Below are 13,030 nucleotides of genomic sequence, written 5' to 3'. Positions count from 1 at the left end.
TGTCGCCATTTCTAAACTTCATATAGTACTACATAACATGCTACCACATGGAAACAATTTATTTAACCATTTTGCTCTTGTAGATAATTTATATTAATTCCATTTTTATTATTAGTAACCCTAGATGGAATATTTCACCTGATCTCTAATCTGCTTCCTTTGGATAGTGTCCTTTAAGTGAAATTACTGGACCAATATTACATATTGCCAAATGAGTACATATTACACATCTATAATGAGAAAAAAATCTAAAAACTAAAATACAAAATGGAATCGTATTTGCCATAACTTCACAGGTTAATGTAAACATCAGATTACGTAATTTAAGAAAAGTTTCAATAAAAATAAGTCATTATATAAATGCAAGATATTATTTTGATACTAACAAAAATAATAAACACTGAAACTGCCTTATGTCAACGATCTATCTTACGGATTATAGTTTTTATCATACACATTGTCAACTGCTTACAACTCTCAACATTCCATGACCTGTCAATATGATAGAGGCAACTTTTATTTTAGTTTTAAAGCATTTATATTGATGGAACATTAATAATCTATTAAGTAACTGGAAACTTACTAAGCTCATAGCTATGTTCTATGAAGAAGACTAGGAGACTAGAATACTCTGGTATTTATGAGAAGTGAAGTTGCTCAATCATGTTTGACTCTTTGCGACCCCATGGACTGCAGCCTACCAGGATCCTGTGTCCATGGGATTTTCCAGGCAAGAGTACTGGAGTGGGTTGCTATTTCCTTCTCCAGGGGATCTTCCTGACCCAGGGACTGAACCCAGGTCTCCCACACTGTAGGCAGATGCTTTACTGTCTGAGCCACCAGGGAAGTCATTTATATTGATGGGACATTAATAATCTATTAAGTAATTGAAAACTTACTAAGCTCATAGCTATGTGCTATGAAGAAGACTAGGAAACTAGGAATACTCTGGTATTGACTGTCATTGAATGTGAAAGACAGACATACAGGCAACTAAAATAAATGTGATATGTGATCAAACAGGGCAAAGAGCATTTCACTACTGGACCCAAGAAAGAGAAATAATGAACACTTCTCTTTCTTCTCCTAGTTTATTCTCTGCTTCAGTTTCTACCAACTGTTCCCGCTGCCTGGACGTTTAAATCGGACCTTGCTCCACCCCGGCACTTGCGTGGCCCTGTTCCTGGCCAGCCTCCGTGCCGTGGAAACCTGTAATGGCTCTAATCACCCTGCCCCTGTCTCCGCTCACCCTGGATCCCCGTCTCTCTGCCCCCCACTGCCCACACCACCGTGACACCCCTGTGCTGCTTCCCAGCTGATCAGTGCGGGGGCTGATCCTGATCACTCCTTACAAAGATGCATGGGGAATTCAAGTCCTCTGAGCCATTAAACAAGAAGAAGAAACTAACCCCAACTCAGGGAGTACACAGGAAAGAATATGTATCCCAATTAATCATATTACACAATGCAGAAATTTGGAAACTTGAGGAGGTTGCACTGCTTTTACAGATGGAGACTTAATAAGTCTTTTACGAGTTACAGAAAGCATGTGCTAGAAGAACAATAAGCTACCCAAACAGTAAAACAGCAGAAACATGTTGCTTAAGGGTAGAAAGAAGGTTCCTGAAAAACCTCTCAAAAATATAGGAAAACAATTACAAGACGATTACAGTCCAAAGGGCCTGTTAAAGAAACACCACTAGGGCAACCAGAGAAATGTCATTTCCCTTGCCTCTGTATTTGCGTGAGAATTCCAGGGTAACACGTATCCATAGGGAGAACAAATGAGAAGCTAATATAGTAAGTGGCCCTTTCAAAATGCCATGCAGGGCCTCAGGGTCAGTAAATGCCTCTCTGTAAACTGTCCGGTGACCTGCACACTTGTGCCCAGATCCAACCTGTGTGCATTTGCCATTCACATGTGTTCATGTCTCAGGAAAGATGAAGAGAAACAGGGAACATTCCAAAGACAGTATAAAGCTGATACAAACATAATAAAGCAGTACCTAGAAAACTGAGAGGCTACTGATTCTGTGGTTTACTCATGTATTTTCCCTGTAATTAGTCTAAATTTGTGGTAATTTTTCATATTCGAACACAGCAATCCAGGGTGAGCGAGTGTCAGGAGGCTGGAGCAGTGCCTGTCACAGACACTTTAACAGTGAAGGAGTGAAAGAGCTGCTGGATTCTCATCCTTAGAGAGGCTGTTGAGGAAGGAGCTGCTTAGTTCCTCTTTGTCTCCACAAAAGTTCAAATGGCGAATTATTTATTTTTTAAAGACGTGCATTTCTTTATTTGACTGCATTGGGTCTTAGTTGCAGCATGTAGCAGAGACTGTCCAGCTGTGTGCGGGCTAGTTGCTCTTTGGCATGTGGGATCCTAGTTCCCCAAGCAGGGATTGAACCTGTGTCCCCTGCATTGCAAGGCAGATTCTTAACCACTGGACCACCAGGCCAGAGAAGTCCTTCAGATGTTAATTTAGGCACCTACACATTGCTCTATTCTAAGATGTCAAATTTGAGGGACTTTAAACTGAAAAGTGTAAGTTCACCACAGTGAACTGTATTAAAAACCCATAATGTGTTTGGGTGTGTGTGTGTATGGGTCTAGGTCTTAAACTAAAGTAGTTAAAAATTGCAATAATAAGACTTGGAGTTTTAAAAAAGTGAATTTCAGCTATGAAAGTTCAAACTGCAAGGGATAAAATCACATAAAATTAAAGAAAAGGACTAAAAGAAGCTGAAATTACAATTACTGTAGAAGAAAATGGTGGCCTCAGATTAGTTAACATAATAATGACAAAATGGGCAATTTTTGAAAAATCATAAAAATCTTTTGGACTAACCCAATAGAGTATATTTGAAACTATCTTAAAAACAGTGACCCAAGAAATATTTTGGAGTCATATGTAGGTCTGGCATTAATGAATAAAGATTATTGGCTGTTCTGTGTATAAAGAATTTGGATATACAGCATTTCAATTAAAATGACATCTTTTTTTGGTAAAATCTAATACATTTAATTTTGGCATAATAGTGATTTATTATATATTAATACTTCAAAAATAAACTTTTGTGTTTGACAAACCATCGTCGAGCTCAAAATGATGGCCTATAAACATGCTTTTGCTCCAAACACCAGGCTGCTATTGCACTGAAGGCAGTGAATTCCATCACGGGAGTTATAAGATCCAGGGCTGCAGATTACTGTGAATAAAAAATAAGTTAATAAGTAACAGTCTCCTAATGCCAAGTAAGTTAACTTTAGATGGAGAATACATTTTCAAAGAAGATTTTTTTTTTCTTTTTGGTTTTAAATGTGGTAAAATGCACATAACATAAAATCTGCCATTTTAACTATTTTTAAGTATACAGTTGAGTAGTGTCAAGTATACTTAAATCATTGCACAACTAATCTCCAGAACTTTTGCATCTGGGACAAACTGCACCTCTATACCCATTGAACTCCTTATTCCCCCTTTCCTAGATCCTGGCAGCCACCATTCCACAATTTGTTTCTATGAGTTTGACTCCTCTAAATGCCTCATGTAAGCTTAAACCAAGACTGATCCCACAGTGTTGACATAAGAAGGCTTCCTGGCCATCCTGTAAATTCTAGAAGAATGTGACTACCAGATGGTCCATAGTAGCATGCTTCAGATATATAAAGATAGGTGCAAATATGGGAAGGACTTGCAGATTATTTTTAACAGTCATCTGGTTTCAAATTCTATTTCTATCACGGGCTAAAAGTGTAATTTTAGAAACATTACTTAGCCTAAAATGTAACTCAGTTTGGTCATCCCTAACATAAGGATCTATCATCAATGTTACCAATGCTCCTTCTGCATGATGGGAAGTAAGAAAGGTAGAAAGAAACCAGGGTTAAATGCATTCTTTGTTGTTGACTAAGTTTGGGATCCTGGGCAAAGTAGTCAATTCTCTTAGTTCTAGCTTCCTCATTTCTTGGCCGCCTGATTTGAAGAACTGACTCATTTGAAAAGACCCTGATGCGGGGAAAGATTGAAGGCAGGAGGAGAAGGGGATGACAGAGGATGAGATGGTTGGATGGCATCACTGACTCAATGGACATGAGTTTGAGCAAACTCTGGGAATTGGTGATGGACAGGGAGGCCTGGCGTGCTGCAATCCATGGAGTCGCAAAAAGTTGGACACGACCAAGTAACTGAACTGAACATTTCTAAAAGAGGTACAATGATGATCAAGTCATAGTTATTGTGAGGACTGAAATCAGATGACTTAGAAAAGAAAACAGCAAGTTTGTGGCAAGCACTGTGCTCAACAAACGCTTAGCCCTGTGCACTGCAGGCTGCGGTCTCCACCCGCCTCTTCTGTGTGCGTACGGCCACGAAGGTTCTGGGAAGGCATCACCCTCTAACAGGGCTTGGTCTCTGATTCTCCTACTGCATGTGTCATCAGCCAAGGGGTCACAAAGATGTTAACAAGAGCACATCTAAGGATGGGCTATCATAGGCCAGGAAATGAGATTTTTTTTTAGCACCATAATTTAATAATACGTGTCACTGATTGGATCTGGGTCATATTATATTATTTAATTTCATATTTTTCTCAAAATACATATTGTTTCAAATTGGGAAATATCTTAACCATCACTCAGAGAAAGTATTCTCTGTTCTAGGTTCCATAGAGTTCCTCGGTTTTCATAGACATTTTATTTGGAAATTAATGTTCCAGATGGAAAAAAAATTGGGAAACAAAGTTAGATAGATTTGCTGCAGTAATAGGAAGAGTATTTAAAGTAAAAATGCATGTGGTAAAATTCTAATGATATTTGTTTCTAATGTTTCTCAAAGGACTGTGACCATGGTACACATTCTGTCAAAGACACGTATTAATATTTCTTTAAGCACAAATATGAAAAGACTGAGCAAAGGTATTAAAAATGTTAAACATTAAACATGGAGAACAGAAGCCTGCATAAAGTCTCACACACATATTTTTACATGACTGTCACAAACAGAACAGAAACTGGCATAAACCCATCAAAATCAAAGCATAAATAATGATATTCTAATAAACATTCTTATATTTAAAAAGCTTTCATAATACTGTATACGTATATTATTTAGTCACTAAGTCATGTCCAACTCTCTTGAGATCCCATGGACTATAGACGGCCCGGCTCCTCTGTCCATGAGATTTCCCAGGTAAGAATACTGGAGTGGGTTGCCATTTCCTTCTCGAGGGGTCTTCTCAACCAAGAGATTGAACCTGTATCTCCTGCATTAGCAGGCAGATTCTTCACCACTGAGTACCAGACCAGGGCCCTTATCTGTAACACTCTCTCCTAGGATATATTCTGAAATATTTTGTTCTTTCTTAAGCAAAATTGAGGGAAAATGCTAAAATATTATTAAAGTGCAAAATTAGTGAAATTATCTTCCAGGTTTGAGTCTCAGGAAATGGAATATCTCATAGCTACAGTTAAAAGAGTAGCCTAATTAAATTTTGATTATTTCAATAAGAAGAGAAGGAAGCATTCGTGACTGATCAGTATCAACACATAAAGAAATGATAAGGAAATATAGAAAAAAAATCTTCATGAATTTTATTTTTTTTTCCATTTATTTTTATTAGTTGGAGGCTAATTACTTTACAATATTCTAGTGATTTTTGCCATACATTGACATGAATCAGCTGGATGGGGAATACATGTAAATACATGTAAATTCATGAATTTTAGATGGGGACTAATTTATTTAAAAAGAAAGTGACTAGCCATAATAGAAAATAATTGATTCATTTAGTATTAAAATTAACAACTTAATAAAAAGAATCATAAAAGTGACAATAGTCAAGCAGGAGACCTAGGATATTGTTGCAGCTATGTGGCCACCAGCGGACCGTCACTCAGAAAACAAGACATAATCCCTACCAATCAACAAGGAGAGGAGAGAAAACTCACAACAGGCCCAAAGAGGAAACACAAATATCCAATGACTGATATGTTACTGATCCACAAAATAGTGCTCAAACAAATCAAGAATTTGAGAAACGCAAATAAAGATCAAACTATAAGACACTGAGCATGCCCTCAGTGAGAAGCTAGACTAGGAAACCCCTTGAGATGGGAGCTTAGAATTTCCTTGCAACATCAGGACTAGACAAAGATGACGACCATCTTTACTTCCATTGAACACAGTATTAAGAGTTTTGCCTAGAGCAATTAGACAAGAAAAAGGAAGCAAACTCAAATGGTAAAGGCAGAGTGATGGTATCCCTGTTTATAATGGGTATGATCCAAATTGCCAACATCTGTTGAATCATAGAAAAAGCAAGAGAGTTCCAGAAAAACATCTACTTCTACTTTATTGACTATGCCAAAGCCTTTGACTGTGTGGATCACAACAAACTCTGGAAAATTCTTAAAGAAATGGGAATACCAGACCACCTGACCTGCCTCCTGAGAAATCTGTATGCAGGTCAGGAAGCAACAGTTTGAACTAGACATGGAACAACAGACTGGTTCCGAATAGAAAAAGGAGTACATTAAGGCTGTACATTGTCACCTTGCTTATTTAACTTATATGCAGAGTATATCATGTGAAATGCTGGGCTGGAGGAAGCACAAGCTGGAATCAAGATTGCCGGGAGAAATATCAATAACCTCAGATATGCAGATGACACCACCCTTATGGCAGAGAGTGAAGAAGAACTAAAGAGCCTCTTGATGAAAGTGAAAGAGGAGAGTGAAAAAGTTGGCTTAAAACTCAACATTCAGAAAACTAAATCATGGCATCTGGTCCCATTACCTCATGGCAAATAGATGGGGAAACAGTGGAAACAGTGGCAGACTTTATTTTGGGGGACTCCAAAATCACTGCAGATGGAGACTGGAGCCATGAAATTAAAAGACGTTTGCTCCTTGGAAGGAAAGTTATGACCAACCTAGACAGCATATTAAAAAGCAAAGACATTACTTTGCCAACAAAGGTGGGTCTAGTCAAAGCTATGCTTTTTCTAGTAGTCATGTATGGATGTGAGCGTTGGACTATAAACCAAGCTGAGCACCGAAAAATTGATGTTTTTGAACAGTGGTGTTGGAGAAGACTCTTGAGAGTCACTTGGACGGCAAGGAGATCAAACCAGTCCATCCTAAAGGAAATCAGTCCTCAATATTCATTGGAACGACTGATGCTGAAGCTAAAGCTCCAATATTTTGGCCACCTGATGCGAAGAACTGATTCCTTAGAAAAGACCCTGATGCTGGGAAAGACTGAAGGTAGGAGGAGAAGGGGATGATAGAGGATGAGATGGTTGGATGGCATCACTGACTCAATGGACATGAGCTTCAGCAAACTCTGGAAGATGATGAAGGGCAGGGAAGCCTGGTTTGCTGAGGTCTATGGGGTCGCAAAGAGTTGTACACGACTGAGCTACTGAACTGAATTGATCTTCTATGAAGAAAATCTTAAAGATTCCACACTAAAAAATATTGACTGATAAAACATTCAACAAAGTTGCATACAAAATTGACATGCAAAAATCAGTGGTGTTTCTATAGACTAAACAATCTGTAAAGGAAATGGAAAAAAACAAAAAAGCAGCTCTACTTACAATAGCATCAAAAATATATGCTATTGTAACCTGACCATGGAGGCAATTTCTTGTGTACTGAAAACTACCAAAAATTGCAGAAATAAACCAAAGACAAATAAATGGAAAGATATCCCATGTTCTTTAATATTTAATATTATTAATATGTCAGTAATACTAAAAATTACCTATGAAATCTCTGTCTCTGAAACCTATAGATTCTATGAAATCTCTAACAAAATCTCAGTGGTGGTGTTTTCAGAGACAGAAAAATCCATCACAAAACTCATTTGAAATCTCAAGGGATTCAAAATAGCCTAAACAATATTGTGAAAGAATAAAGTCGAACATCTCATACTTGCTGATTTAAATACTCCAAATCTACAGTAATTTAAATGGCCTGATACTGGCATAAAGACAGAATCACAGATAAAAGGAATAGAAAGCTTAGAAATGAACTCTCAAATAATTTTTAACAAGGATACCAAGATCATCCAATGAGGAAAGGACAGTTTTTCAAAAATGGTGCCGGGAAAACTGGATAGCCACCTGAGAATGAAGGAGGCTGCACCCTCACCTTACCCAATATATAAAAATCTACTCAAAATGGATCAAAGACCTAAACATACGAGCTAAAACTGTAAAGTTCTTGGCAGAAAACAGGAAGAAGCTTTATGACTTCAGAGTTTACAATTATTTTTTATATGACACCAAAATACAGATTGACGAGGGTGAAGAAGGATGTGACAGAGGATGAGATCATTGGATGATATCACCGATTCAATGGCAATGAGTCTGAGCAAACTGTGGGAGATAACGAAGAACAGGGAAGCCTGTGTGCTGCAGCAAACAGTCCAACACGACTTACCAACTGGACAATAACAAAAGCATAAGGACAAAAGGCAAACAGATAAACTGAACTACGTCAAAACTGAAACATTTTCTTGAACCAAGGAAAGACCATGTAAGGACAATGAGAAAGTGACCTATTATGCCACCTGCAAGCCAAAAGAGTGCTCATCGGAAATGAATCACCAATACCTTGAACCTGGGATTCTATTCTTCAGAAGTGCAAAAAAATGAATTTCTGGTGTTTAATCCATTCAGTATGGAATTTTGTTATGGCAGCCCAACCTAATACAGTATTTATCTAAAAGAACCAGAAGCAGGATCTTGAAGAGGTATTTGCACACCCATGTTCAATCAGTGTAGCATTATCCACAACAGCCAAGGGATGGAAGCAAACCAATGTCCACTGACAGATGAAGGGATAAAGACAATGTGGCATGCACATGTGGATGATGAAATGTGGTATATTAGTGCTGGGCCACCTAATGTATATTAATGTGGGCATATGAAGCTACGAAAAGTACTATGGAATGGGATTAAAATGTGTTATGGTCACACACTATACATGTTGGAGGTGGGAATGTGATACACACACAGTGGAATATTACTTAGCCTTAAAAACAAAGGAAATTCTGACATATCCTACAACATAGATGCCAAGTTAAATAAGCCAATCGCAAAAGGTCAAATGCTGTATAATTTCATTCACATAGGTGCCTGGAGCAGTCATATCTACAGGGATAGAAAGAAGCATGATCGTTGCCAGGGCTGAAAGGAGGGTAAATGGTGAGTTAAGAGTTTCATAGGCACAGAATTTCAGTTCAGGAAGATGAAAAAGTTCTGGACATGAATGGTATTAACACACAACAAAGTGAATATGCTTACTGCCACTAATTTGTACCTTTTGATATGCTTAAAATATTAAATCTTTGAAATATTTTACCATAAAAATGTGATACATGACATACTCATCAGATTGCCAATATTTAAAGTTTAGTTATGTCAAGAGTGACAAACCTAGACAGTGTGTTGAAAAGCAGAGACATTACTCTGCCAACAAAGGTCCATACAGTCAAGGTCTTCCCGGTGGTCATGTACAAATGTGAAAGCTGGACTATAAAGAAGGCAGAGCACCAAAGAATTGATGCCTTTGAACTGTGGTGCTGGTGAAGACTGCTGAGAGTCCCTTGGACAGCAAGGAGATCAAACCAGTCAATCGTAAGGGAAATCAACCCTTAATATTCATTGGAAGGATTAATGCTGAAGCTTCAGTATTTTGGCCACCTGATGCAAACAGCTGACTCACTGGAAAAGTCCCTGATGCTGGGAAAGATTGACGGCAGAAGGAGAAGGGTGCGTCAGAGGATGAGATGGCTGGATGTCATTACTGATGCAATGGACATGGACCTGGACAAACTTTGGGAGATGGTGAAGGACAGGGAGGCCTGACATGCTGCAGTCCATGGGGTTGCAAAGAGTCAGACACAGCTAGGCGACGGAACAACGACATGCCAAGAACTGGCACAGACATAGAACAACAGGATATGTCCCACATCGCTGTTGTAAAAGTGTTTTCTAAATTTGATGTATTGATCCAGTTTGACATATTCTAATGCATTTCTTAAGATCCAATATCAGCCAAAGACCTAGGATATAAAGACAAAAATATTCACAACACCACTGTTTGTCACAGCAGAAGAACTGAAGAGTAGAAAGAAATTTCAACCAACAATAAAACAGATATATCCTCCTTGATATATTCATAAAATAGAGTATTACACCTAGAAAAGACAAAAAAAATTAACTGTACTATGATCACAAAGCGTGAATGAATCTCACAATTTTCAATAACATGAATCAGTTAAAATAGCATATCACTGGACAGATTCTCAGACTGAATTTTTAAAAATGCAACTTTATGCTGTTAATGGAAAAATGTAAATTTTAAACAAATTAATCTATACCCACACTGAACTCACAAATAAAACCTCAATGATTTTATGTTACTTGACAAATCAATTTAAAATGGACAACTTTTAAAAAGAAAAAAGGAAGTCTGTTTACCCTCTCTACATATCAAGATATTTAATTACAATAGAATAGTAAAACAAAAAAGAGGATCCTGTAAAAGACATATATATATATATTTATGTGAATGTACATATTATGTGTATATACATGTAAATTTGTGTGTATATATACATCATATAAGTATACATATATATATATACACATATATTATAAGTATACACACACACACACACATGTACCCTTATTTCATAGATCTGAGAGTAAAGAAACAAAATTTGAAATAATAAAAATAAATTACTAGAGAATTTTTTCCTGGTTGTGAGGCTTGTAAGACTTTTATAAGAGGAAACACAGAAAATACACAATTAGACTTATACAATATTAAACCAAAAATGTACCAAGGAAAATGTTTACAATGAAAAAAAACGTAGCAAAGAATTCTAGTACTAGCTATATTGAATTAATCAATTTGTAGAAAACAGTGACAACACTTGAAAGAGGAAATATACATTATTTGACAGCACTGAAGGGTAGCAAAGACAGGCAAATACTAAAGTCAGGTTAACTGAAAGAAGAAAACTGTGCTGGGTGAAATCACTGTTACAAACCTGTATCAGCAGTGAGCACTGATCAGTCTATATGGTACATGGGTGGCTAAAACTGAAGCAAAAATTATGTCTAACTGGTTACAAAAAATAAGAGGACAGACTCCTGGGCCACCAGAAGATAAAGTAAGTAATGGGAGAAATTCAAGGAAACAGGCAGAAACAGAACAAGAGTTATAATATCTGCATATAAACTCCATGCAGATGACTGGCTGATGTGTGGCCTTCACATGAGTCAATGATGTAAGAAGTTCAAAACCAGAAAGAGTTGAAAAGCTGAACAAAGAAGATGCTTCCCACAGTGGAAGAGGCAGTTTAGATTTTGAACCTAGCATATTATTCTAATATAAATTAATACTCTTTAGAGGAAGAAAAATCCAGAAGACTCTACATAGCAATATCAATAAAGTTCAGCATATCATAAAAATTATTAGATTGTTAAAGATACAGAAAATTAACACAGTCAAGAGAAAAAACTCTAATAAAAACATTCAAAATAACAGAGATGTGGTAGTTAGCACATAAAGACTTTAAAGCAGTTAGCATAAGTGTATCTGCCTGCAATGCAGGAGACCTGGGGTCAATTCCTGGGTCAGGAAGATCCTCTGGAAAAGGAAATGGCAATCCACTCTAGTATTCTTTTCTTGAGAATCCAACGGACAGAGAAGCCTGGCAGGCTACATTCCATGGGATCGCAAGAGGTGGTTACAACTTAGTGGTTAAACCACCACCACCCTGGTTCAATTCCTGGGTTGGGAAGATCCGCTGGAGAAGAGGTAGGCTACCCACCCCAGTATTCTTGGGCTTCCCTTGTGGCTCAGCTGGTAAAGAATCCACCTGCAATGCAGGAGACCTCGGTTTGATCCCTGGGTTGAGAAGAACCCCTGGAGAAGGGAAAGGCTACCCATTTCAGTATTCAGACCTGAAGGATTCCACGGACTGTATAGTCCATGGGGTCACAGAGAGTCAGACATGACTGAGCAACGTTCACTTCACTCACTTCATTCAAAATACAACAATTAAAAATTTTAGATCCCAAAAGTAAAATACCTGAAGTAAAACAAAACAAAGCTGGATGTGCCTAACAGCAGAATAAAGACAAAAGTAGAACATGTCAGTAAACACAAAGACTTATCTATTTATAGAAACTGTTCATTATGAAGAAGAGAAATAAAAGTTTAAAAATATGAATAGATCAACATCAGCATGGCTACTGGCAGCTCCTAAAGGTGGTCTAACTAAAGAAAAATGAAAGTGATCAAGCAAAAACTTTCAGAAGTAACTTTTGGAAGAAATCTTAAAAACAATCAACATACAGGAAATAGTAAAATGGCAGAAATAAGTCCTTTCTTGTCAGTAATTACTTTTAATGTGAATGGATTAAACTCTATAATCAGAACACATAGAGAATGACAGAATGAATAAACAAAACATGATCCAACTATATGCAATTTCTGGAAGAGACTCACTTTGGACCAAATGAAGCAACTATGTTGAAAGAGAAAAAGATATTCTATGGAAATTGTAATTTTAAAAAAGCTGGGACTTATTCAGCCTAAATAGACTTTAAGTCTAAAACTGTTATAAGTGAAAAAGGAAATTACATATTCCAAAAAGGATCAAATCACCAAGAAGATACAATAATTATAAAAACTGTTTCACACCAAAAACAGGTACAGAAAATACATAAAGCAAACACAGACAGGATTAAGGGAGACATAGATAGCTCTACAACAATAATTGGAAATTTTGTTACCTTACTTCCGATAATGGAAGTCTCTAGACAGAGGATTAAAAAAGAAACAGAATTTGACAAATCTATAAACCAACTAAATTCAATAAATATACATAACACTTCATTTAGAGAAACAAAATACCCATTTTTATCAAGTACACATGGATTATTTTCTAGGATGGTCAATACTTTAGGACACAAGACAATTATTCATAAGTTAAAAAGAAACTGCA

General features: G+C 37.0%; 1 protein-coding gene across 5 annotated transcripts in view; it reads right to left on the bottom strand.

Moving 5' to 3' along the window:
- Positions 1 to 2,994: 2,994 nt before the first annotated feature.
- The window catches only part of LOC122674603 (zona pellucida binding protein), a 112,576-nt gene continuing 102,540 nt past the window's right edge, over positions 2,995 to 13,030 (bottom strand). For all 5 annotated transcript variants that reach the window (XR_006335005.1, XM_043873098.1, XM_043873101.1 and 2 more), the window contains one exon: positions 2,995 to 3,206. Coding sequence is in view for 4 of the 5 variants with exons in the window: in XM_043873098.1 (XP_043729033.1) it covers positions 3,112 to 3,206 (95 nt within the window). In the remaining variant the exon portion in view is untranslated. The remainder of the gene's footprint in view (positions 3,207 to 13,030) is intronic.

This window comes from Cervus elaphus, chromosome 18 (genome assembly GCF_910594005.1).
Source record: "Cervus elaphus chromosome 18, mCerEla1.1, whole genome shotgun sequence".
NCBI lineage: Eukaryota > Metazoa > Chordata > Mammalia > Artiodactyla > Cervidae > Cervus > Cervus elaphus.
Note: the sequence above shows the minus strand (reverse complement) of the source record. Positions and strands in the feature narration are given on the sequence as shown.